The 27,364-nt window shown below is 41.6% G+C and overlaps 1 protein-coding gene across 5 annotated transcripts in view; it reads left to right on the top strand.

Moving 5' to 3' along the window:
- The first annotated feature begins 1,599 nt into the window (after positions 1–1,599).
- march5 (membrane-associated ring finger (C3HC4) 5) overlaps positions 1,600–27,364 on the top strand; it is a 41,905-nt gene continuing 16,140 nt past the window's right edge. The window contains exons 1-3 of one of the 5 annotated variants that reach the window (XM_034681648.1): positions 1,600–1,731; positions 1,974–2,053; positions 18,893–19,095. In XM_034681648.1, coding sequence (XP_034537539.1) covers positions 2,034–2,053; positions 18,893–19,095 — 223 coding nt within the window. In that variant the 5' untranslated portion in view covers positions 1,600–1,731; positions 1,974–2,033. Of the gene's footprint in view, positions 1,861–1,960; positions 2,054–18,892; positions 19,096–27,364 lie in introns of all 5 variants that reach the window. The other 4 variants (XM_034681645.1, XM_034681646.1, XM_034681647.1 and 1 more) reach the window with 4 other exon arrangements.

Raw genomic sequence — 27,364 nt, 5'->3', positions numbered from 1 at the left:
TTGGTGGTATGTGAGGGTATGGTTGGAACACTTTGTAGGAATGCATTGCAGCTCACCTGTCAGCCATTGTTTAGCTAGCTTTATACATAGTGGTTTGAAATAGGAAAGGAAAAAAGCCATCCCAACTCGCCTCGGCATGAGGAACTATTTAATCCAATCCAATTTTATATGAAAAAGTACAGGTACTAAAGGAGTTATAGTCTTGATCAAAAATGTACGTTCACACCTCTAAATCATTTTTTTTCTCTGTACTAGATGCACCTGTTTTTGGCCTTGAAAATCACCAGGACGGAGAGGGAGTTGGTTTCTCCTAAATTATTCCTGATTGGTGGGAAATAAGGCGTTACAACCCTCCCCTTGTTATCATACCAGGGCTCCCCTACCCTAAATCTTAAAATATGCCTCTCAAGGCTTAAAGCTATGGTTAGTAGTCACGGATAACTATCATGAATTTGAATATAGCATTTCCTCAGGACTCCCTCCCCTCAGAGCTCCTCCAAAACGACGCCCCCGCTCACATGCACGAGCGCCGCTGATTCGCGACCATATGATTGTGACTGATTCAAAACTGGTCCTCAGCACATCGTTTGTGTTTTGCACTACGTCAACTCATGTCTCACTCAGCGGTAAGAAAACACCAAAACATTATCGTAGGGAAAGTTAAAAACACAAACAAACATGAAATGTACGCGCAGGAGGTGGGCAGAACGGCAGAACGGGATTTGATTGGTTTCATATTTTGGCTCCTGATGGCAGGGATTGGTTGGTGTTTTCCCAGGTTTACTCCGGCTGTAGAAAGTGGCTTTTTTTCACTGTTTTTTTAAGAACACATTATGTATTGATTCCATAGACTGTAAAAAATATGGACATAGTATCCGTGACGTCACCCATCTGTTTCTGAACGCTGTTTTGAAGTCAATCGGCAGCAGCAGCCATATTGCTGCTGTCGAGCCAGTGTGACGTAAAGAGGCGGGCTTTGAGCCTCCTAGCCAACAGCTGCAGTGTTCCCACAGGCAGCTGTGCCTCTCATTGGAAGACTAGTAATCTCAATATCTTCAAAATTGCCGAATTAGATAAAAATTCACCCCCCTCACAGTGAGAGGACATCGAGAAATTAGCTATTCAGACTACACTCATCTTTTGTACCAGGCTGTAAACATGTTTATTAATGCTGCAAAGATTGTCTTTTCCCCATTCATGTGTATGTGATTTCCGGTACTTCCGGAGCCAGCCTCAAGCGGAGCCTCGATGAACTGCAGCTTTTAACACTTCCGCATTGACTCATATTTTTAGACCGGAGGTTGCCGTTTGATTGATTCGGGACATCGTGACATGAAGATAATTTTAACCAGTATAACAAAAAGTGTATCTTAATCTGACTACCAACCCCAGCTTTAATCAACAACAACTGTCTGTGAAGCCTGGTTATTTGGTTTGCCTAACTGCTGCTTGAAGTGTTTTGCATTCATATCTGTTGTTGAACCTTTAAAAATACAAATTACCTCTCTTGAACTCCTATTTGGTTTTCATTCAGAAAATTTATTTGAAATCACAGCATGATGAAACTACATTTCCCACTGAGATAAGTGTCAGGCACCGTCTTTGTTTTGATGACGCAGTCGCGCACAGCCGTGGCGTGCTGTCCAGCGTCACGTCAGAGACGGCCAGTCAATGGAGTCAAGCGGTCACGCCAGTGCGATAATATTGGTGACAACCGAAGCCGTACTCGATGTAAGGGGGACTTTAAGTTGAGATAGTGCATCGCGTATAGATTAATGCAGTTTAGACGAACAGGGGTAGTTTTCTGCTTCATAAGAGGCGTGTATGCAGCTGAGGCGCCGTGTCAACACAAAGGCCTCTGTAGGTAGCTAGTTAGCGTTAGCACCTCTGCTAGCTTGGTAGTGATACAACATCAGCTGCAGCATATTTAAAGGCCTGCTTATTCATGATTTATTTGTAGTTTATTTTCTCAGCTCGACTAGACCGACAGCGCGTTATTCTCCAAGATAATCGTGGACCCGGGTGCAGAGGCCATGCAGCAGAATCTGGACAGGTGAGTTCACTTCTACGGCTAACATGCTAACAGCAGCTACGTAACGTAACAAAAACTTTGTTGTTCAGAAACCAGTCATCTTTCAAGTGTTTTTTAGTCGTTTTATACCACAAACTCTAAAATTGTTTGTAAATACATTGACTGTAGATTACCGTAGTGTCAGGTCAAAGAGCGACCTCAATGTCTTTAGTTCTAACTTTAATTCTGCATCAAGTTATGTTCAAAGATTTTTTAAAAATATCAAATAGAATAGAATGTCTTTATTGTCATTGTCACAAGTACAACGAAATTAACTGCAATCTTGTTTCAGTGCAACTAGATAATACAAACAAAAAAAGTGCTAAGAAAACACAGAAACCCACAAGACAGACAAACCTACACACACCTACATTGGACATTCATTGCACAATTCCCTTAGGCAAGATATCACAGTACTGCATTTATGTGTTAGCAGTGTTAAGTGCGGTGAAAGCTGTGGGGTAGAAACTTTTTTTCAGTCTATTTGTCCTACTTTTGGCAGCAGTTAAAAAAAAAATTGTGACCAGGGTGCGATGAGTCCTGCACTATGTTGTGGGCTCTCCTGAGACAGCGGGAACTGTGATGTTCTTCCATGGAGGGCAGAGAGCAGCCAATGACCCTCTGACACACCTTTATGACCCCCTGGAGTGCTTTCTTTTATCTGCGCCACTGTGCAGCTGGAAAACCACACACAGAGACAGTAGGTCAAGATGCGCTCTATCGAGCAGCGATAGAAGGACACCAGCAGCTTCTAAGGGATGTTATTCTTCCTGAGCACTCTCAGGAAATAAAGTCTCTGCTGGGCCTTCTTCAAATAGTTGTCCAGGGCCTGCAAAGACACCAGAAAACAAACATTCAAGAGCAAAAGCACAAGGAGATCATAAAAGCAAGGACATTGCCTACATGTCCAATAATGACAAACCACAAAGTTGCACCCAAGACATTATACCTTCAGTTCTTGTTAAACTTTAAGCTATAGTTTTCATAAATCACACGTAAATAATCCTTCTCTGCTGGTGGAAGGTAGTTACCACAAACTGAGCAAGCTGAAACACCTTGTGTGTAAACAGGAACTGAAGTCTGTCCTCACCAGACAGAGAACAAATCTGGACAGTCTCATGACATGAAACAGAGAACTAGATGATGGAAGTGTACGGGCCACAAAATGATGAGCTCATTCAATTTCAAACCTGCAAATAATTTTGAGTACACTTTCTATACTTCAGTTGAATCTAGAGGAGACAATGTATTTTCAGTGCAGTGCCAAATAAAGTGTATCCACAAACCTCTTGTGTGAGTTCCATCTGCAACTTTGAAACAAATATTTGGCCAATTCACAATTGAGCCAAAGAAGGGGAGGGAACTGTATCCTGTACATTCACACAGTCACATTCAAGGGTAAAAATTATGAGTTGAATGTGAATTGAACGAGTGAACTGTGGGCGTATAATTTCAAGGACAAGTCTGCGTTCATACCCCTTGATATCGAGAATATGACACAACATTAGAGTGACAACGCTCTCAAATAACTTGATACGGTGTGGCAACACATATCAGTGCAGGTCTTTTTAAGGATAACATCTGAATGGATTTCAGGTGTAGTTTAGAAGATATGTTCCAGAGAGGAAGCATGAGCAAATGTCAATACCTGGATGTGTGGTGATGTTGATCTTTCAGATTAAAAAAAAGAAATGATGAGCATGTTACATCAACAATCCGATTTGGTAGCATGGACAAGAGACATGTCATCAAGATGTCAGAAAGCTGAGGTACATTCACGGGGGAAATATGAGGAATGCTAACTTTCTTGCCTATACAGAGAGATTTACCTTCCTATCATGCTGCCTGACTGCCTCAGCTGACATGACTTTGGAGATTTGTTTTGAAGTCTGGGAAAGTGTTGCAGTCGCAAGTTTTACAGCTGACGTAAGAAGTTCAAGTGTGTCGTCTGACATAGAAATGTCTGACAACACAAGTTTTACTCTGCAGAGAGAGAGCAGCAGGTTTATGGTCAGATGGAGAGGGCGTCCATGATGATAGGAGGGGAATTAATTTGAGATAAAAAAAAAATCAAGCTTCATATCTTTTAGTAATAGACTGAATCTAGTTTACTGTCTCACATGTGTTGTTCAGATTGATTACACTGAGGTTGTAAAATTTGATGTGGTTGTTTGATGCATCAAATATAACATCATGGTCCATGTTGATGTGAGTATCTGTGGATTTTGCTCTCTCTAACAGTGTGTTTGTCATACCAAAAAACATTGGAACCATGTTTTTGATCTGCAGTATGTATTTATCGGCTGTGTGCTGTAGTGAGTAATTAAATGCTCCCCTTTAAAATTGTAGTGATTGGTAAATGAGCACCATGTAACAAGCTCGGTAGAATTATCACGGATAATGACAGATAACGAATAACAAATCTTTAGCATTGATTTAATAATCAGCGGACAGCTTTGTAACTCAATTCTTTATCTGTAAAATGGAGGTGCTGGTTTGTCATGGACACAGACACCAACTGGCCCGGCCCAGCCCTGAAGTAGGCTTCTGTGAGACTTGTGGTGTACCTGTAAGCCTAACTGTGTGTCTGACTCTTTGCATACAGCTCCATGTAAGTGCATAACACCAGCTATCAGCTAGATGCAATATTCTCCTTTCACTATCCTAATGGCAGCAGTTTTCAAATCCTTATTTTTTTGTGTACTGGATTTTTTTTTTAGAATTTTTATAAAATTTTATGATTGAAAGCAAAAGATGGTAGGGTTTTTTTCTTCTGAGGAATTTGGGGACTTCCCGTCTACATTTAACTTCTAGTTGCATTTCTCCCTCTTCTGCAAACCAGTATCAAAACTCAGTACACTCTAATGTTATTGTCATCCCTGAATCAGTCTGATACTTGTCCTTTCACTACTTCACCTTACTAATGTTTCAAATGGGTGATGGCCATCACTGGCATCCTCATTATCATTAGTATCAGGATTAGTATTACAATTTGTGTACTGTATAATAATGAGTATTTATTACGAATGAAATAATGTCTTATACTGGTGAAAACAGTATACAATACCTGTTGCAGTGCATAATTGTTTTGCTTTCTGCTTAAATACTTCCAAACATCCCTCTTGTGCCTGCTGGTCACTGCTCTGCCTGTGGTTTGATCCAACACTGTCTGACTGAACATTTTTATCATCTTTGCCACACAAGTGTTGCATTATAAAAGATGCGATGAGATAGATTGACCAATCTCCCACCAATTGAACATGCTGTTCTGTAGTTGACTAAAATATTAAAGAAAAAAATCCCAAAGCTTATCCCGACTGACCAGATGAATGTTGTTTTTCTGTGCGTTGTAATAAGACAGTGGTCATGGGTATCTAAATGTTGTATTACACTACATGTGAAGGAAGAATGGCCCGTCTTCTTTGGGGAGCAGAAGCTGCAACTTTAGGCCCATCCTTACCCTCGAAATAGCCCCGGGTATCTGATTGCCTGTGCAGTACTAAAATGCATTTGTAGACATTAGAAGCAGCACTTTCTGTCAATATTGAACTTTAGACTTACAACCCATTTCCCAAACGCATGGTACAGTAGCAGGAAGAGAGAGAGGGCACGTGAACTTTGTGAATGTGCTTCAGCAGTGTGTGGCAGAGGCAATAACCCTGACTGTGTTTGAGGAGCTGATAGCAGGAAGATGTATGTCATGTCCCCTTGCTTCCAGACGGTTGTGTACCCAGCCTCTATCACTGACAAACATAAGGCTCCACAGGCTCTTATCTGGGCCTGCCACCCGCAGCCAGCTGCCCCTGCAATGCAGTGTTTCACAGAAAGATGTGGGGGACACGTTTCAATCCAGCCTGACCTTTTTATTGGCTCACACAAAACCTCCCTGTTTCACCCTTATAGTCTGCTTTTGTTGTACATATCTCTGACCCTGTTGCACTCTGTGTGAGTTGGAGTATAAATTCTTGTGTTTACATAGAGGCTGACAATGACCGAGATTGTTGCTGTGATTTGGTGCAGTTTTTCTTACACCCTGGGAAAGTGACACTATTTTAGTTGTCGAATACAAAGTTTTAAGTTTCCAGTGTCAGCATCTTTTAAACCTATTAACTCAATACAATCGCCTAAAGATACAAATCAATCTGAAATCTAGTAGGCAGCTGACCTTTACCTCCAGCACACAGAAACAACCTGTGCTGCATGGTTTTAACTTCATTTACAAATAACATGTACTGAGCTTGGTGTGTTCGCTAACAGGCTGGAGTTATTTAGACAACAAGGTATTGGACATCGTGTAGATATTGCTGGCTTAAAACTCAGGTTTTATGTCAAACCTTTGTGAGGAGATGGAGCAATATTATAACCACTAATTGAGATAAACATGACATGCACCATGACATATGACTCTTAAATTTAGACATTTTCATGAATGGTTTTCCACCAATGACTTGAATATGGACTGGTACTTAATTGTGGTGCTGCTTCTTATATTGTACCATAGACTGTTTATTAGATACAGTACAGCCTTTACATGTAACTGTCTTCTTCCCCCGATCTCACCTCTCTAACTACATCCGGTGGCAGATTAGAGGTGGAGCAACTTCGCCCAACTTTACCCTGCCACCTCCGTGCATTAAACATTTCAGATGAGGCATAACACGAGTGTAAATTTGCTGCCTTCAAATGGCAATATGTAATAGCCTCTTAAAAATGCAACTAACTGCATTAAGAGTAAATGATAGTGATTTAAGAAGCTGATGCCAGCATTGAAACAAATCAAGCTGTCACTTTGCTGCTACAACAGTGTCTTCAGTGAAGACATTTTTCAGTCTTGAGGTGCAGGAAACTCCCAATTCAGCCTAACTGAGTCTCATGTTTGATCCGCAGACCTTGTTTTAGTACCTTTGTGATGGAAAAAACAGTATACCCTGAAAAGTTCCTCTCCTGATAGGTTGCTGTCATTGGTTTTAACATAGGTGTGGATGGCAGTAGAGCAGGTTATAACCAGTGTTAATCTGACAGGAAATTTGTATTTAGTTTTAGTCATAGTAATTTATTTAAATCTTGACTGACAATGTGTTTATAACTTAAACTTCCTTATTATATAAAACATTAGTGCCTGAAAATTGTTATAAGAATGCAGTAAGTCACAGTCACAGAAATTCCTTATTCATTACATGGAGCTACAGTACCGGAAGTACCGGAAACCACATACACACAAATTCAAAAAAGACGATCTTTACAGCAGAAATAAACATGTTTACAGCCTGGTTCAAAAAACGAGTGGAGTCGGGATAACTCATTTCTTGATCGACACACAATGTACAGAGGGTGAATTTTTCATAATGCTGCAATTTCTAAGATTGAGATTAGGAGTTTTTCATTATGAGAGGCACAGCTGACTTGATTGACAGGCGGGAACAGTGTAGCTGTTGGCGAGGAGGCTCAAAGCCTGCCTCTTTACCTCACACTAGCTCGACAGCAGTTAGGTTGAGTTCAGCATTCCCAATATGGTTCCTGCTGACGATCGGCTTCGAAACAGCATTTCAGAAACAGACGGGTGACGTCACGTATACTACGTCCATTATTTATACAGTCCATGCTCTTTACCTGTGACATGCGCAATGATAATAAAGTTGAATCTAATGTAAATGACTCCGGTCTGTATGACTCTTAAGAATTCATAAATAAGATTTTAGAAGGAACAGGTAGATATGTACGTGAACACACATTTATTTGACCGATTGTATTTATGAACTCAGGGCATGGTTGGCATCATTTTTAAGAACATCAAACTTGTGTCCTTAAATTCATTGTATTATTGTGTCATCATGAGGTCTCATTAGTCTTTGTTTCCATTAGTAGTGTTACCAGCAATATCATTCAAAATCCAAACATCACCTCTACTTGTCAGAGGATTGATAACCTTGCATCAAAGGATAAACAAAGGCTTTTCCAGGACTCACTGCACGTGGCCATGTAGTACAAAGGTCACAGTGCCTCGTACTGCAGGTAGTAAAGTACACATGTTTGTTGTGGAGTAGCTCAAGGCTTTAATGGTATTGAAAGGTTCCTGTGTGAGTTTACTCAGAAGACAAACTTTGCTAACTTTCAGATAAACAACACAAACAAACCTCCCTGACTTCTGTTTACTGATCCATTTCCGTTACTTTTGAGAAAACACAAACTCATTAGTCATTCCTAAAAATAAACATGCTACCACAGCTGGAGGATTTGAAAGTCATTTTAAGCCAAATTTGACCGCTCTGATTGTACATCCAGTATCATTCTGTCCACCTTGTGTTGAAAATACTCAACTATGTGACAGTCACAGGGGTTGACATGGGCTGTTGTTCACCTGATAGAACAAAAGTAGAAGCAGTGTGTTTCCACTATCGATCTTAACCTTCCTGTAAGATCTTTGTGGGCCAGAATACGATGGTCCTGTGCCTTGCCTTTGTGTTGGGGAACCTCCAGCTTTCCTACCCTCATGTGACCCTCGCTGAGTGAAAGAGTCCTTTGTGGTTGGGGGCTTCTGTCTGTCTGAAAGACCCCAAGCCTGACTTGTGAGACGATGAGAGGCGGGGCTGTGTTGTCTCACCCAGCTTTTCAGACAGTGTCAATAACACCAGCTTTTACACTCTGCATTACAGCAAAAGCACTGGAGAAAGTTCCGCAATCACTGCGCCTTTGTGTTTCAACATTTAGCGCACAAAAACGTAGTATTGGTGTCCCAAGTGTGATTTTTACATCACATTGCAGCGTTGCAAAAGCACAAGAGGCATGGTTTGTAAACATAGAGGAGAGACCCCACATATAGACTAGTGATGGGCATTTCAAGCCAAAACAGTATTTGATAATCATTGGCATCTATTCAACGATTATTCAAATAGATGACAGTTGAGGACTTGTATTTGAGTCTCTACAGTTTAGGACTTTTATTTGAGTCTCTACAGTTAAGGACTTTTATTTGAGTTTCTACAGTGTAGGACTTTTATTTGAGTTTCTACAGTGTATGACTTTAATTTGAGTTTCCACAGTTAAGGACTTTTATTTGAGTCTCTACGGTTTAGGAGTTTTATTTGAGTTTCTACAGTGTAGTTATTTTATTTGAGTCTCTACGGTTTAGGAGTTTTATTTGAGTTTCTACAGTGTAGTTATTTTATTTGAGTCTCTACGGTTTAGGAGTTTTATTTGAGTCTCTACAGTTTAGGACTTTTATTTGAGTCTCTACAGTTTAGGACTTTTATTTGAGTCTCTACAGTTAAGGACTTTTATTTGAGTCTCTACAGTTTAGGAGTTTTATTTGAGTCTCTACAGTGTATGACTTTTATTGGAGGCAGAATATTTGGACCCAGGCATCTTGATCAGAATTCACAACACTCAATGCTAGAGTAGACCTGCTCTTGAAGTACCAAAGCAGTCAGTTAGCATTAGCTATGTTCATTGATGCAACTGCTACTCAAGTGTGCCTAAATTAACGTGGAACTAAGTGGTTGAGTGAGCATGTCACCTTCCTGCAGCAACATTTAGCAAGTCATCATCACATCTCATATTCCTGAAGGGCTTTTCATGGGAACTTTCCAGACCTCGTCGAACGGTTACGGTTTGGTAGCATCTGTCAACATGATGTGTTTGGGCTTTGTATTTTGTCATGTAGTGTAAACACGTTGTAGAATCACTAGTAAACATATGTTCACACAGTAATTATGTCTGAAAGGTTTTTTTTTCTGTCTTGTTAAATGTCTATATTTACCACGATGTATGATTTGATCATTCTAATGCAAAGCCTGAAGAAACCAGAGGGTTCAATAGTTGGAGCACATGCTCAAGGTTTTCCTCTTACATATTCCAAGGCTGTATTCTTCTTTGAAATAAGGGATTAAAACTCCCTCCCACATCTTCTTGTTGAATTCTTTACATTTGTTTCTGACAATTTTCTAATTTTTGGAGGGCAGAAGGAGTTTGCCGTCTGTTGTTCCTCATTTGGATATTTTCTCAGAAGCAATCTTCAATATTCACCTGCAGCTGCAACAATGCTTTGTGAGGTCATTTACTTGGTTTCCCCCTTCATGTGTGAGATAAAACCTGCAGACTGACTGGTTTGTGCAATCATCTTTGCTGTGTGACAAGGTGTTTGATCCAAAGCTGCGTGATGATGGAAAAAACTGACTTTGTGATTTATTTTCTTTCTGATATATTGCAAAATAAAGATAATGAACTATGCCTGGTAAATCCAGATGGGTCTTTTTAAGTTATATTTTTTTGGGACAGCTGAAGAGAGACAGGAAATGTGGGCAGTAGAGAGAGGGGGAGGACATGCAGTAAATGGTCGAGGCTGGAGTCGAACCTGCAGCCTCTGCGACAAGGGTTATAGCCTCTGTATATGGGGGTATATAGGCCAACAGTGTCCCAAATCCAGTGTTTTTATATGTAGATGAGTAAGGGATAATGTATGGTTTTACAGGTGATTATAAGAAATATAATCCTGACAGAGACAAGACGAAACCCAAACGCAAATTACCCAGTTACCAACTAAAGATACAGACACATTGGCAAAAAACATTTATTTAAAGATGATTTTATTGATTTAAATTGATATACAGTTTTTAAAAAGTCCCAGTGATCCCTTGGCAGTTAGCGTTCCGTTGCGATGAATTCTTATCTGCCTGTTGCGGTCGATTTAACTTTTAACTGTTTCACTCACCTGGACAAGATCCAATATGTATATATACCTGTTGCTTAGCCTGCCGCTTTAGCATGCTAACAGAAACTAGCGTTTTAGCCACATTGTTTTAATGCTAACGAAAAACTAACTGTTTTACCTCACCTCACGGTTTATGGAGTCAACAAGCAGAATTGAAATACACCAGAACTCTTTTCCGCAGATTGATTTGATATGATGTGTGATTAGTATGCCTCTGGCGTTGCTCATGTTATTCAAAGTGAATAACCGTCATCAAGAGGTTTTGTCCAATCAGAATCAAGCATCTTAGATAGCCTGAAGATCAAGAAGAGAGCCGGGTAATGAGGTTAAACAATGTATAATTCAGCCTCAATTTGATCTTACGACAGAGTAAAAGTATTAAACTTTTGTTGTTGCCATTGATGCAGATTTTATCCACCTGTGTGGACATTGTTTTCTACTTTTAATCCAAATCATTACAAGACAGATTCCATGTTCCATGTTCCGTATGTTGGAGACTTTTTTTAACATGTGCATTGCAAGCTTACCTGTTAGTCAGGACTGGGGGGACAGTGAGGCAGAGATTAAGGTTTCGTACAGGGGATACCATTTCCTCACAGTTGTATCAGGTCCTGTCGTTCTGTGGGGCAGGGTTACAGGAACTGGGTGGATTTTGTTCTCCTGTCCTGCTCCTGTAGAGACACTTGTCCACTGTTAAGCTCAACCTGTCATTCTCAGGTGTTACAGCTTCCTCAGCCTCACTCTCTGTGCTGTTAGTAAAAGGCCACATGATAAATACTTGTTCTCATTGGCTTCTCCAGCTTTGAGGGGAAAATGTAATAAGTGCATTGGATGTGGAGCAAAAAAAAAGGGGGTAGGTCTTTGTGCCGTAAGCTGTGTAAGGACAGCAGATGGATGGTGGATCATAGATGTGAATGAAGTGTTGACATTTCTGTCAGATTCTCCATGTGTGCCAGCCCGGTCCCTAAACCTGTCCATGTCACCTGAGCACCTGGACCCTGATGCCACTCTCCTGCGTGGTTATGTTTTATTCAGCACCAGGGGAGTACTGTAAAATCAGTCTCTGTGGGTGGACAGCAAGCTGAACAAATAATCCAAGTTGGTCCTCCACAGTCTGTCACCAATGTGAGCCTCCTCTAGGTCACAGTAACAGAGCACACATAGACCTCAATGTGAGGATGACAGAAGACCACAGATTTGGCATCCATTATTAATAATTGGGAGCCACAGGGTTGAGAATACCATGTTGTACTTTAGCTGAGTCAACTACTGAATAAATGTTGAGGCTGATGTGGAGGTTCTGCTGATGACGACTAAAAACCACCAACGTGTCCCATAAACAATCCTGAGGTCTCATTTATAAAACAGTGCAGAGAATCGTTACTAAAAGTGTGTGTGCACCAAAAACAGGAAGAGGCATGTTCACAGAGAAAATCTGATTTATAAAAACATGCACACCTGCACGCAATGTTTCCTTTATAATCCTTTGGTCATGGATCAGCCTTATATTCTGCCCTAAACACACCCACATTAGTCCATAAGAGGTCAATGCAAAGCGCCTCAAGAATGATATTTCATACAGAAGAACAGATCAGAGATTAACTTTTGAACATAAAACTTAGGGTGCTTATAAATAAAGCAAAGGTCAGAGAGCACATTTTTTGTTTGTAGCAGCAGAAAGATAATGACTGTAATAAAAAATGACAAGTAACACCTTGTTACTGCAGCAGTCAGTCCTATAGCAGTGTCAGAACATTCTCTGTTAATCATTATGCTCAATTGTCACTGCAGTTTACATTTACAGGACATACACTGATTTGATCACATTATGCCAGAGTGCTCATGCCAGTCAGTTGTCTCTCACCCTCTCTTTTTGACATTAGTTTGATCAGTGAATAGATGATTTAATGTGTTTTATCATGGCAGACTTGGCCTTGGCTTCGACTGATTGTGAAGATATGTAATAACTTTATGAGAGCTACGCATGGCTTGATTTCCACACTTTGCTCATTAACATAATAAATACATGCGAGTGGGGAAAAGGCAAGGGTGTGTAGCTGCCTCTGTGCACTGCGCAATCTTTATTAAAGTCACAATCACTCTTATATGACTCTGTTCTGCAACTATCACATATTGTTTCTAAGCTTTATTCTGAAAATCTATATGAAGTACTTCCTGTATATATATATATATAAGGGATGTGTTTGCCTATTGCCTGCAAGGCTTTGTGCTGAAGTGCGCCAGTTGCTGCTCTGTACGCTACTTGGCCCAGATTAAAAGCTGTTAAAGGACATTGACCCGGGACTTCCGCCATATCCGTGCCTGGTCCGGTTCTGCGCTCTCTCATCCCTCAACACCCACCAGTTGCGTTTTTGGAACGCTGCACAGAGCAGAGTCATGTGACCAAGGTTTTCCCGTGGCAATCACTGAATCAAGGATTCTCCTCCTCCCCTCCTCGTCCATGTTGTCTTTATGAGCCTCTGAAAACCTCTGACTTGATGACTCCAGGCCTGCCTCCGCTCTGAGTTCATTTTTTTGTCATTGTTAAGTTAAAAACCTGCCGGATCAGAGACGCAGTCGCAACGGAGTGGATCCAGTGGAGGTTAACAGATTGACTAGAATGGAAACCTGTGCCGTGATGGATCGGAGACGGACCGGACACGGATCTGGTGGATCTTGGCCTGTAGTGTACTGACTTCTTTACCTTCTAAAGCGTATGTTGAGATAATCCTTAATCGACATGTCAGGAGAAGTGTGTTTCCTCTGATATCAAATAATAATGGTTCCAGCGGTGACCAGCGCGATATAGCACTAGTGTGAACCCAGAAGAGTGACACGTATAACAGGATTAAAAGAACCATCACTATGTAGTGAGACTGCCTGAGTGAAAGTTCCTCACAGTAGCTTTAACCAGCTTAAATAAGCACGAGTGATCCCATGATTACTTCCAGAGCAATGCGAGACAAAAGTCTATCAGACAGGTTTAGAAACTTCTAGGCGATACCGCAGGCATCAAGTTATTTTTACAGATGTCAAGCTACACCAGAATGAGCTCGATCCTCCAATACAATATGTACAATATGGAAAGTCCTGACAGGATATTAACAGCCACAGGCACTGAGGAATTGTGGGAACTAATGGCGCCCACAAAGATTGTCAGTAACCCCACCAGACCTTTTCCATACTTACAAATGCATTTCAGGGCTATGTGACTTCCTGCTGTCTGAAAACAAGTTGAACAATTAGATATTAAGTTGAATCCACGGCGGAGTATTTCTGCTGTTCCTGGTGTGTTATAAACATTTCCTACTTCCGAGTGAGAGCAAACAGGCTTCCTCCATTCCAGGCATACCTGCTGTTAAAGACAGGAAATGGAACAGTAAACCCTCAATACGTCTTATCAGGTCGCACACAGGCAGCCGATTGTCTAGAGAGGAGATACTGTCCTGTCTGGAAGGTCTCAGCCTGCATGCGGCCCAGTTTTAGACCTTACGTTCGCAGGAGTGTCAGGATTGGAGAGACGTAGACATGGTTTTAAATACAAGTTAATGATGTGTCCATGCTCCATCCCTGAATAGTGAACAATAAACATGCCAGTACTTACTTTGGAAGTTGTTAAAAAAATAGTCTGTATGCAAATGATACCCAAAAATATCCGTAAACACATACCGAGGGAACAAAAGATCAACATCTCTATTACAGTTTGTCTGTCCTGGTTGAATCTATGCCAGAGGTGTGTGTTGGTGTGAGAAGACTAATCATTGTTTCATTCATCCTTTGATATGCCACCTGTTCAAGGCTCAGTGTAATTATGAAAATGAGAGCGCAAATGTCACAATCGGATAATCAGAACTGTAAATGGATCCCTGAACCAGTTGGTCTCCTAGCAACAAGCTAGCCCGGAGGCTGAGGTGAATGTAAATGTGGTTATAAGAGAAAATCTTTCGAAGTTAAGTTTCTTGTTTTCATTTGAATAAATATCACCCTGATTTAAAAAGGCTTTTTCTTCTACTTCTTCCTGGTCAGAGTTGTGGAGCCCGGCTGTAGTCCTGCCCTGGTGTTGCTTTTTCATTCTCAGTTCTTCAGCTCTAACCTGTGTCTGTTTTAATTGGTACACTGAAGCTGAAATAATAAAGTTGCTGGTCTGCATTGTTGGATTTAGCCTCGAGTGGAGAGACACCCAAGAGGGGAACCTTCCAGTCAATTGCATGCTGATGAGGAATTATGGAAAAGTGATATAATGTCACAGTTGGGGATGTCCTTTGATAAGGTCAGGGGACTTGGGTTTTAAATGAACCAACTCCCAGATGTTAAGTGGATATGGAGCAGAAAGGGGGGCTTGTTCACACAAGGGGTCCAATTAACTGGGACACTTTCTCCTGTAGGTGAAGAGGCACAAGTTTGGTGAGATGGACTTCCTGCCTCAGGCTCTTGCCACAAACCTTTTCCCTTTTTTAAGAGAAAGATCCACTCTGACTCTGTGTGGGAGGAGAGGAATGAAGATGTGTTTGGATCAAGGCTCGGTCCAATCTTTATTTCTTTTAAAAGACCATCACCATGACTTTCATTTTGTTACTTGAATAACTACACCATGTTAATTTTGTGAATATTAATATGTTAACAGTCGTTTTCAAATTTGTTAGGAAGTCAGATAGTGAATATATTTCTTCAACTGTGTGGTTAAAATGATGCTTTTCGGCTGTATTTTTAAATAATTTCAGAATCAGCAGAACTGATTAAGCCTCATGAACTGGCCTGCCTGCCTGCCCACACATGACTGAGAACTTGTGGTCAATAATAAAGAAGATAATTTACAGTAATCGCAAGAAATACAGCTCAATAGAGCATCTTTGGAAAGCCATACAAGGTGCAGTACAGTGTCAGCAGAGAAGTCAACAGAAACCTCACTGAATGTACACAAATGTAAAGAAGACTGTTGTTTTTGTTGAAGTTTGAATACAGTTGCAGTAAATATTAATTTCAATCAATAGAACGTTTAAAACGGTGCCTAGTTTTTAATTTTCACAAGTTATATGCTCTTATCACCAACTTGCATAATAATTTGGCACGCTCATTTCTGAAGATTCTGCATTTATTTAAAAATACAGCCAACGTACTTTGAAAAAGCATCATTTTAACCACACAGTTGAAGAAATATATTTACGATCTGACTTTCCTAACAAATTTGAAAACGACAGTTGACGTAGTTTTTAAAAATATTCACAAAAATGCAACTTGCATAATAATTTGGAACATGGTGTAATCTTGCCACGGCACTGTTCACAGAGCAATGTGGGCGCAGCAGCATGGTGGGCTTAAAGTTTCACAAAGAGCTTCAAAATGACTCTGTACTCTACATTGTTCATAAAGTTATTATCAGGAGCAAATATCCACGTTCGATGTGTAAGGCACAGAGGCATTATGGTGGGGCAAAGTCTTTCCGCCTCTGATCCGACACTGAGGTAGTAACAGAAGCAGAGTGGGGGAGGAGGATGGCGATTTGTAGCATCAGAGCTGGCAGGTTGGACGAGTGCTGTGTGCGTGTGTGCATGCGTGTGCATGTATTTGGGTCCCTGCTGTGTGTTAATGAGCCGTGCCTCTTGTTTGTTTTTGACATTCATAGCAAGCGTCTGGGGCTGTGAGCAAGCTGCTACAAACTTTCTGCTTAGCTTGTATCTCTCTTAATCTCCCGGCTTCATTATCTGGTTTAATTTTAAAGTTTAGAAACACCAAAGAAATGGAGCTCCCTGGAGGAGTGTTTTTATGTTTCTTTATGAGCTACAAAAGCAGACAAGACCATCAGCAACAAGACTTACAACTTAATTTATAATGCCTGAAACCAGATGACTGACAGCGCCCTGAAGAAACAGACTTTTTTACATTCTCAGCAGTAAATATTTCCAATGAGTAAAATATTTAACTGTTCAAAGAAAGCAGGATAAGATTTTTTCTTCTTCCTTGGCATGTACAGAAAAGATCAGCAGAGTAATAAGATGATCTTTGCCCATAGGGGGCGCCATACTTACATAGACTATAAATAATGGACATAGTGTCCGTGACGTCACCCATCTGTTCCTGAGCGCTGTTTTGAAGCCAATCGACGGCAGCAGCCATATTGGAAATGCGGAACTCAACCAGGCAGAGTGTGACTTAGTGTGAGCCTCCTAGCCAACAGCTATGTGTTCACGTCCAGGAGTCAAGTCAGTCATGTCCTTATTGGGGCAAAAACTCGTAATCTTAATATCTTCTAAACCGTTGCATTAGAAAAAAATTAACCCGCATACAGTGTGTGCTGATAGAGAAATTAGCTACGCAGAGCCAAGCTGTTTTTTGAACCAGGCTGTAAACATGTTTATTAATGCTGCAAATATAAACCTTTTTTGAATGGGTGTCTATGTGGTTTCTGGTGTTTCTACAGCCAGCCTCAAGCAGATTCTCTATGAATTACAGTTTATAACACTTCCACATGGGCTTCATAATTTGAGACCGGAGTTTGCCGCTTGGTTCAAAGAAAGCGGGACGAGATTTTTTCATCTTCCTTGGCATGTACAGAAAAGATCAGCAGAGTAATAAGAAGATCTTTGCCCATAGGGGGCGCCATACTTGACACAAACCAAAAGTTCCTCACTGCAGCTTTAAGTATCAGTGATCATGACTCACTAACAAGATTGCTTTATAGCCACTTCTCTCTGCCTCCTACCTTGTATTTTTGTTTTAGATGTAAGAGGAATTGCTGGAGAGGGAGGAGGATGTGTTGAGGTACTTTAGTGCAGGATGGAGGATGTTAAAATATAGTTTGGCCCATGGCCAGAACGCGGCATTTGTCTGGATGTCACACACAAGGGAGACTCTGTCTCCTCTGCAGCCCAGCCTCTGCACACCCTAGCTGTGGTTTATCAGAACATTGTGTTCACTTGCACAGGGATGCCCTGCTGGATTTAGGTTTGAGTCACAGTGTGATAAATCCTACAGGCAACGTCAGAAGAAGGTAGCTTCAAACTAGACACAGGGAAAAGCTAGAGAGAAAGAGAAATGGTGCACAATCAGGCCTCTTCTTTTGAAGCTCTGTGAGACGGTTATTGATTTGGTGTGAAATTGTGTCTGTCACTTTCATGTGATGTGAAATATAATCCTCTATAAATGATTTGCCCTGTGTACAGATAGCTGAAGGAGGGTGGGTTTGTATGAATGAGTGTATCTGTGGACTGAACATTTCCTACCATGCTGTCAGCAAAACAGCTTGTTTGCCTATAGGCTTCATTTATTGATCCTGGCTTATATCATGCAGAGTCACTGGCCCAGAGACTGATGCTGTGTGGGTGTGTGTCTGTCTGTGTGTGTTCCATATCAGGGACTCAGTCTGGAGGTATTGAAGAGCCTTTGATCACTACCTCTTTCAGTGTTCTCTAAATGTGCTCACCAACACTTTCCTCGCTGAGAACTCCTGAAAAACATGATCTGAGCCTCAACCTCGGACTCAAATTTGGAGAGACTTTCTGTTGCTGAGTGCCCGATGCTCCCTCAAAGGGGAAATGGAATTACTTTACCCTTGCTCTGTCCTTCAGTCTGCTACACATACACCAGCAGAAAGTCACTAACACACACATCTGACATAAACAAATCTGCATACACATTGTATACATCATTTGGAGAAAACTTTACAAGAGAAAATAAGAACTCATCACTTTGTAATTAAGGCCTGTCTGTAGTGTCACACCTAATTTATTTTAAGAGAGGCAGTAATGACTCTGCATGATGTTGTACAGCCTGTTACCAGCCTTTTTCACAGTCTGGCCAAGGCCTGAAAAAGTTGTGCATTTATGTTCCCTTATGGCTGCACTGTAATTATTGTATATGAAAAGTCACTCAAGTTTTACTGATATTAAAACAGTTTATTCCAGTTCCTGAGTATGCTGTGAAGAACACAGCTGAGATATCATGAAGCCTTGTTTTTTTTGGCACAGCTACGTTCGCCTTCCATATCAATGCAGAGTTTCTGCTTTTCACAGAGGAACGCGCCTGATAAATCTAAAAAGTAAAATCAAAAACCTTCTTCTCTGGTTGTGGGGCATGTGTTACTTTTTTCATCTGACCTGGTGTGTGTTTGTTTTCAGGAGTTGCTGGGTGTGCTTCGCCACAGATGAGGATGATCGCACGGCAGAGTGGGTGCGTCCATGTCGCTGCCGCGGCTCAACAAAGTGGGTCCACCAGGCCTGTCTGCAGCGCTGGGTGGACGAGAAGCAGCGGGGCAACAGCACAGCACGCGTGGCCTGCCCACAGTGCAACGCAGAATACCTCATCGTCTTCCCCAAACTCGGTGAGTTTCATCTCACTTAAATCTGAAACTAGGACCTTCACTGAGCTTCCAGCTCAGCTTTGAGTTTTCCTTTAGAGCTGAGATCATAGACTGTATAAAACATGGAAGTCGTATCCGTGACGTCACCAATCTGTTTCTGAAGAGCTGTTTTGAGGCCAATCGTCGGCGGGAGCCATATTGCTGCTGTCGAGCAATTGTGACGTAAAAAGGCGGGCTTTGAGCCTCCTAGCCAACAGCTACAGTGTTCCCGCCTGTCAATCAAGTCAGCTGTGCCTCTTATTGGAAGACTCGTAATCTCAATATCTTCGAAATTGCCGCATTAGAAAAAAATTCCCCCCCCTACAGTGTGTGCCGATCGAGAAATGAGCTATCCAGACTACACTTGTCTTTTGTACCAGGCTGTAAACATGTTTATTTCTGCTGTAAAGATCATCTTTTTTGAATTTGTGTGTATGTGGTTTCTGGTACTTCCTGAGCCAGCCACAAGTGGATCCTCGATGTAATGCAGTTTTTAGCACTTGAACATTGGACTCATATTTTTAGTCCAGAGGTTGCTGCTTAGCTTAGATGCTCCATCACTGAGCAGGGGGCGTGGTTGAAGGGGATCAGGAGACGCCTCACTCTTTGTGAAAATCTTGATGTACAACCATTGATGTAGTGGATGAATCGTTACACCCCTATATATTAATTATTTAGTTGCATTTGCATTTACTAATAAGGTGATTGGGAACTCAGTATTATGTTAAGACACACACACACACACACACACACACACACACACACTTTAGTGAGGTCTCAGGAACACTGAAAGTTGTTTATTAGGTTTAAAGTTTCAGGAAAAGGACAGAGTGAAATATTGAGACATCTGAGAACCAGTGTCGTTTAACAAACAGGATATAGTTATTACTATTAAATGAAAACACATGTCCAGGGGTCATGTTGGTGAAGTTTTTAGTTTTTATTTGATGATAAAAGTTAGTTCCATTGCTGTGATTGGCGGCTTTTTTGACAGTGCACCACACTAGCAGAGTAGAGGAGGAAAACTCAACCAGCTCTCACACAAGAGCTGCTAAACTTATGTAACCGAGTTCTAAATTAAATTTGCTGTACTTTCAAATTGTCCTGACAACTCTCATTTACTTCAATTTGTCAACATAAGGGCAGCAATGTAAAAACCAAGTTTCCATGTAAACAGCTCTCTGAAGCTCCTCTTGAAGACGCCCATGTAGCTACTGCCTGTAACTGTATCTGAGGCTCTGAGAGCTGTTCAGTTAGTCTTGCCTGAGTGCATGTTTATTTATCGCAGAGCAGCAAAGGTTCTGTTGTGATCTGGGTAAATATTTCCTCTCAGCCTGACGAGGAACAGAAGGGGGCTCACTTGTTATCGACCCTGGCTGCAGGCTGATTAACAAGCGGCAGGTTAGAGAAGCGACTGCACCAATTATGCCAACACGTCAGAGTGACGGAGGCTCCAGTTGTTCCCAAACACCAGCTGTGACTCATCGAGCTGACATACATTATACACAGACATGCTAATGGACAGAAGCTGTACACCTCAAAGTTTTAGGTCTGGCTGTCCCCGTGTTTAATAAGTTGGTAAAAAGATTATTTTCAAATGTCGAAATCTGAACACTTATACTTGGGCGCACAGTTGAATGCGACTATTGACCTCAAAGAGAGAAAAGTTGGAATTTGAGACAGAAACTGGCCCTAAGACAATGTCAGCAAGCATGAGGCCTGGCCCAGCTGGTAAACAGGTTCAGGTGTATTTATAGAAACCAGGGCTGTGCTGTCAGTGTGGCGCTTTAAGCAAAAAGTTTAGCTCAGATTCTTGAAATACTTCCTCCTCCTCCTCATCGGTAGATAACCCTGCGTATGTGTGTATCACTCTCTGAGGGCTGAACATTGGCAGCGGGCTGGTAGCTGGTTATGTGTCTGTCTGCCTCTCTGTCGGGCTCTGTCCTTTTGTATTTAGGGGCATGTTAATTAGCTCACAGGTCCCACAAGAACCATTAATTAGAGCTTTAACGACACTCACATGCAGAATGAAGACGCATCCTGGCAGCAGTCCCAGGCATGCTCATAACATATAATCACTTCAAATGTATATAGTGAGAACTATTATCATACTATAAATATATCTTTGCGTGGCAGTACAGGAATAGGTGCTGATAGCTATAACTACTGGCCATCTAGCCCTTTAATTTGGTGCCTATTATACAACTTGTATGTATGTCATGACAAATCGAAGCAGAGAAGATTTATGTAACTTGATGTCACCTTCTTCGGCTTACACTCTTAATGGTGCAGAGTAAAACAAAAGATTGTTTCACTTCTCAAGGCTCAAAAGTAACCAAAATAGCAGCAGGACAAAAGGACACGATGTCCAGGTGCTGTACAAATGTGTGTCTTTCACACCTGCTCAACCTCTCGCACTGCTGGGACGTGGGCTTCTGCTTTAAAGAACAGAATGTTTTTGGAGCAGTACCCATGCGTTGGTGAAAGCTTGTGAAAGCAGTACTGCCTTCATGTAAAACTTGGAGGCAGAAGAGTAGCTGATTTGTGGACATCCGGGCCTTTGGGCTATAGTTTACCACGAACGCTTCATTGCCAACAAAATGTATCCGGCTAATGTGAAGCAGCTGACGAGGTTTTAACTAGATGTAATTCTGAGAAGTGAATGGTAGGATTGTGTGCTCTTTCTGACACGGGACTTCCACCAGATCCGTGTCTGGTCCGTCTTGGATCCGCTGCGGTCAGGCTCCGTGCTCTCTTGTCCGTCAACACCCACCAGTTGAGTTTTCAGAATGCAGCACGGGGCAGGACCGTCGGACAGCTGGAGTCATGTGACCGAGGTTTTCCCACGGCAATCACTGAATCAATGATTCTCCTCCTCCTCTCCTTATCCATGTTGTCTTTATTGGCTGCTGAAAACCTCTGACCTGTTGACTCCAGGCCTGCCTCCACTCTAAATGACATTTTGTTGTCTTAACTTAAAAACGATGTAACGATAACACGGAGTGTTTTATTCTAAAAATTAACCAGATGTTTTCATTTTGTTTTGGTGCCTGACTTCCTGTCCCGCTCCATCTGCTCTGTGCTGAATTGATGCATCGTGCTCCGGCATCCGGCAACAATTGAAGTCTTGCGTATCTGATCCGTTGCGTTCTGACCTGCCGGATCAGAGACGCAGACGAAATGCAACGGAGCGGATCCAGTGGAGGTTAACACATTGACTAGAATAGAAACCTATCAGATCCGGTGCCATGATGGATCGGAGAGGGATCTGGTGGAATTTGGCCTTGAGTCTGTGCTTTGATATAAAAACAGACAGTTAACGATATACCAGGGGTTAACACCAGCTCCCCTCTATGTCCCAATGCTTTCAGTAAGTAACGCAGATGGCTTGACATAATGAGTTAAGAGTCATTTACAGCAAGCTGTCCTAAGGCTGGACAATCTGGCAAAACATTGAATCCAGATTGTTTTTGTGTATTAATCAGTGCTGATATTTTATCCTGATATACAACTTGAAAATGCTGCCAGATTTTAAAAGGGTTGTGTTGCCGCGTGTTCAAAGTTGTGATGATAAAGTTCCTCGTATTTTATCAGTAGATAGGAAAAATGTACCCATCAAGATGTTTCACTGCTGTCACACTGTGTTTCATCACTTTTCAGAAAGTGAAGTCGGGGTTTACGTACTTTTCTGTCTATTACTCCACAGTAAGGACGACTCAGGGTGTCCCAGTCTTTGTATTGTAGGTACATCGATGTACATCAAAAGACAAACCTGTTCATTGAACCTGAGGTGAAGACAAACCTTAGTTACCTACCTGATCAAGCACCACGTCTCAATCTCAGGGTTATGCTGTGTGGACATGTGTGTGTCTATTTCTTCTACTGTAATCTTCTATTATACCAGCTCAAGCTAAAATGAATGGAAGTCTGTTCCGTCCAGATTTTCAACCAACACGTTTGTTATCTGATGCTGCCGGTCTTAATCACATGCCCCTGCTTTGAGAAACAGTATAAATTGAGTCCTTGTTGTGTTCAGTAGCTCTTAAAGTACTGATTCTAACAAATAACATCAGTTACAGTGAGCCACATCATTATGTCTCTGTGATTGTTTTTTCTCAGCCAGCTCTGTTTATACAGATGAGTGAAATGTTTAACCTCAAGCCTGACGCCCACTTCAAACTTCGTCTTCCTTTGTCTTGTGTTCAAATGTTGATGTGGGTTGGCAGTCTGCCGGAGGGCATCATGATGGATGAGCCAGTGGTTTATTTTGAAAGGGAACTTCCTCTCTCTGTGCTGGTTGATCCACTGAGGCAAGGTGCCCTCAGTGATTAGGGGTTTTCAGACGGGAGGAACTTCTTCATGGTTCTGTGAACAGATGAACAGGAGAGTTTTTTGTGTTTGCACAGTGAGGACTGGGAGTGATTGTAGTTGAAGGAAGCCAGCCCAAAGGAATTTATTCTGCAGAAAAATAAAGATTTTAAAGGGGAACAATTGCAGACTTTGATGGATTAGAGTCAGGATGTGCATATCTTCTAGACTTAACAGTTAAATGTTGTTAAAGTCAGTACCAGAATCTCTAGTCTTTTACCAATGTAGACTTACAGTGTCAACAGCAGGGAAGCTGGGGTGGGAGGACAGTGCTTCCCAAAACTATACCAGTGTTCTGGTTTAAAGAGTTAACCCTGTTTACTGGCAACTTTCAGCCAAATGTGTCCATGGATGTCATCGGTGCATCAACTATTGAAAACTGTAAGATGACCTTTTCTTTGTAATGTGAAAACTGACTCCTTAGTTTAGTCTCTAGTGAACAGCTAATCAGAGAGGCATCTGTGGGGACTGTGTCTGTCCTCACAGGACCCGAAAGATGGTGAACTATGCCTGGGCAAGGCGAAGCCAGAGGAAACTCTGGTGGAGGCCCGTAGCAGTCCTGACGTACAAATCGGTTGTCCGACCTGGGTATAAGGGCGAAAGACTAATCGAACCATCTAGTAGCTGGTTCCCTCCGAAGTTTCCCTCAGTTGCTGGAACAATGTTTAGAACAGACACATTGGCTGAGAGTCACAAGTTAACAGGGTAACTCGTTAAGCCAAAACACCAGCTTGAACTGAAGCTCTCTGTGTGCCAGTAACATCTGTGCCATCTGAGGGTCTTTTCTGCTGCTCGACTTGACATTAATAGGCCGATGCCTCAGTTTTCTCTGGAGTACGTGGACATGCTACTACTGAAGAAATATAAGTCGGAGGTAAACACACACAAGGCCCACTGTTATTATTCTGTTGGTCTACTATTAGGGTTGCACAATTCTGGGAATTTTCAAAGTTGGAAACTTTCCATGGGAATTAACAGGAATTTATGGGAATAAGCAGGAATAAACAGGAATTTACTAAATTGAAAGTTGGCTCCTAAGAGGGAACTTAAATTTAGTAGGGGAAAATACATTTTAGCATAATCCTGACTAAAACAACCAGATTTCATGCAAGTACAGTTGAATATCTATGCTATTCCTCAATCACATGCACATAGCACACTGCTTACTACGGGACTATTGAGACCATTCCCCCTACACGCACTTTTTATTTGCATGTTGAATGGGACTTTTTTGGAAGCAGAGTGGCTCTTTTCATTTAACATTTTGAATGGGACTTTGTTGGGATTGCATTTTTGTTGATTTTTTTAATGGTTGGGTCGGGGGGATGAGTAATATTTAACTCAACATTTATGTTTAGGTCTTCAATGAAATAATTGATTGTTCAATAAAATATTTAACCCTTGATAAAGTTCTACAAATAAATCTGTTTTAAATGTATTATTTTGGATGGATGTCTGCTTATAACAAAACACATATTTATGCTTGGATATGATACCTTTCTATTAAATTACCCTCAATTCCCAGTTAATTCCCATAATTCCCATGGAAAGTTTCCAATTTAGAATATTTCTAAAATCCCCCAGCTTAACTTCCCATGGAAATTTACCAGAAACTTTTCGGAAATTTACCGGAAATTTTCCACCCCTTTGCAACCCTATCTACTCTTATATTTTTTTCTGTTTTTTACTGTGAACTTGAGAACTCCTGTGCATGCAATAATGTCTTTTCCTGTTTAACTCTTCGTCCAGCCTCTGAGCTGTCAAAGTAAACATGCTCACTGGACTGATGTCTGGTAAAAGTCTGTATGTCTGAAGTAAAACTTATGACCCTGATGTTGTTGTCCATCAGATTGTGAATGTGTGTCGAGATCACCTCATACAGGGCAGGAAGAATTAAATACATCTGCAAAGTAGTGCCAACTCAGGACACTCATCCAAATCAGCCATCAGCTGGTGAAATCCTTGGTTTTTGGGAAAAAGTCAGGTGATTGGTCTTCTGGTAATTTAGGGCACTCACTGTTTCATTGGTGTTGGCTGTGGCTGCTGCTGTTTCCTATTTCTTCCATACGTCTTTGTTGCAATGACGACTTAAAGGATTTATATAATAACTTATTTGGAATACTTTCCATACATGTATTCCAGGTTGCCTTCATGTGATCCTCCTGACTCCCCCTTTATATGGTCTGTTTTGGGTGTGGTCCCCCTGACTACTAATTCCAGTATCCAAAATCTGTTTTGCTACATAAAACCACAGCGACTGTTTGCAACCTTTACTGGTTCATTTTTTGTAAAATGAGTTGTGGAAACCTTAAATAATAATAATGAGGTTTTTACATTCTGCTTCAGTCCAAGCTCTTATGTCAAGTGATTTCTAGCCACCGTGTTTGTACCACAAATAAGGAAGAGAATCCCTCCAGTGGCGGCTTAAACTACGTGGACATGGACTGAAACCATGGTCAGTGTCCGCAGAGAGCCTCAGGACGTTAGCTGAGAGACCACTCATCCTCAGAGAGACGTGTCTTTCCCCTAATCCTATCATCCAGTTTGAGACAGGGGTGATGAGGGAGCGAAGCAGAGAGGCTGGATGTGTCTGAGAGAGGAGTGGGAGTGAAAGTGGGTCACGTTGGAGCAGCTCATCAAAGGCATGGAGTGGAGTCGCGCTGCCCTTCTGCTGATGAGCCCATGAAATCACGGCCGTACCACCAGTGTTTCCCTGAGTTCAGTCATCACAATCACACTCCACAGAGCTCAGGTCTGTGATGGTGGCTCTCTGGAGGACAGGACGTGCCTCAGACTGGATCCTGCAGAGTACCACATGCAAACCATGATGCTGATTTGCTCCCTCTTTGCATCTCTGGTGCTTCATGATGTCAGGCCTGGGTCAAAGTGCATTTGCAAAGTGTTTGGGTTTGTGAGTTGGACTAGCAGATGATTGATTGTACCCACTCTGCTGCTGTTTAGTCAGATTCACATCACTTTGAGGTAATGACTTCCAATTTTGGACATTCATCTCCAAGCAACCCCCAGACCTGAAACCTCTAATAGTTCTAATCGAACACATCATCCCACCTCTACAGTCAGGTACAAGGTCAGACAGCACTTAAAGGCCCATGCTGTATATATATTTTTAATGCCTGATGTATAACACAACTGTTACTTATAAAGACAGAGGAGTGAAGCTTGTAACCTCTCGGCTGAGATCGTGTTTGTACTGGCTGCAGGGTTTTAGTGCACTATAGAGTGAGCAGGAGGAGTGAAGCACTTTCTGTTTTGCTGCATCATTACTGCAGTGCTGCTGTTATCTCCTCTTTATTATTGTAGTTATAGTCCAAAACACCTTTTTGATATGCTAGTTGTACTGACAGCCAGGTTCTTGATGTGAATCATGTTGAGTTTAAAACTTCAAAGCTCATACACAGACTCAACAACCTGTGCAGCTTTAATTAGCCTTCAGATGAATACTAGCAGCCATGTGACAGTTTGGGATGTGAGAGTCAAAGCTGAGGAAAGTTCGAGAATGTTGGGAGTTGGTACTTCATTTCCCAGGGTTTCTGCAGAGGGCGGCTGATTTCTTGAATCTTCTTAACAGTATTTAAACCAAATGGGTGTGTTTTGATAAAGAGTCAATGCACACGTTGCTATGGTCCATGATCATCCCTCCAAAGAGACGGCAGTGTCCCATGTGACACCAAAACACGGCATACAACACAAGAAAATGGTTGCAGCTGTTAACGTTTTTTGTTTGTTTATTTTAAGTTGTGTTTTTGGGCATTTTAGCTTTTTATTGGATAGGAAAGCTGGAGAGAGACAAGCAATGTGGGGAGTGGAGAGTGGGGGAAGACAATAGACTGTATAAAATATGCACGTAGTATCTGTGGCGTCA

This window comes from Notolabrus celidotus, chromosome 4 (assembly GCF_009762535.1).
Source record: "Notolabrus celidotus isolate fNotCel1 chromosome 4, fNotCel1.pri, whole genome shotgun sequence".
NCBI lineage: Eukaryota > Metazoa > Chordata > Actinopteri > Labriformes > Labridae > Notolabrus > Notolabrus celidotus.
Note: the sequence above shows the minus strand (reverse complement) of the source record. Positions and strands in the feature narration are given on the sequence as shown.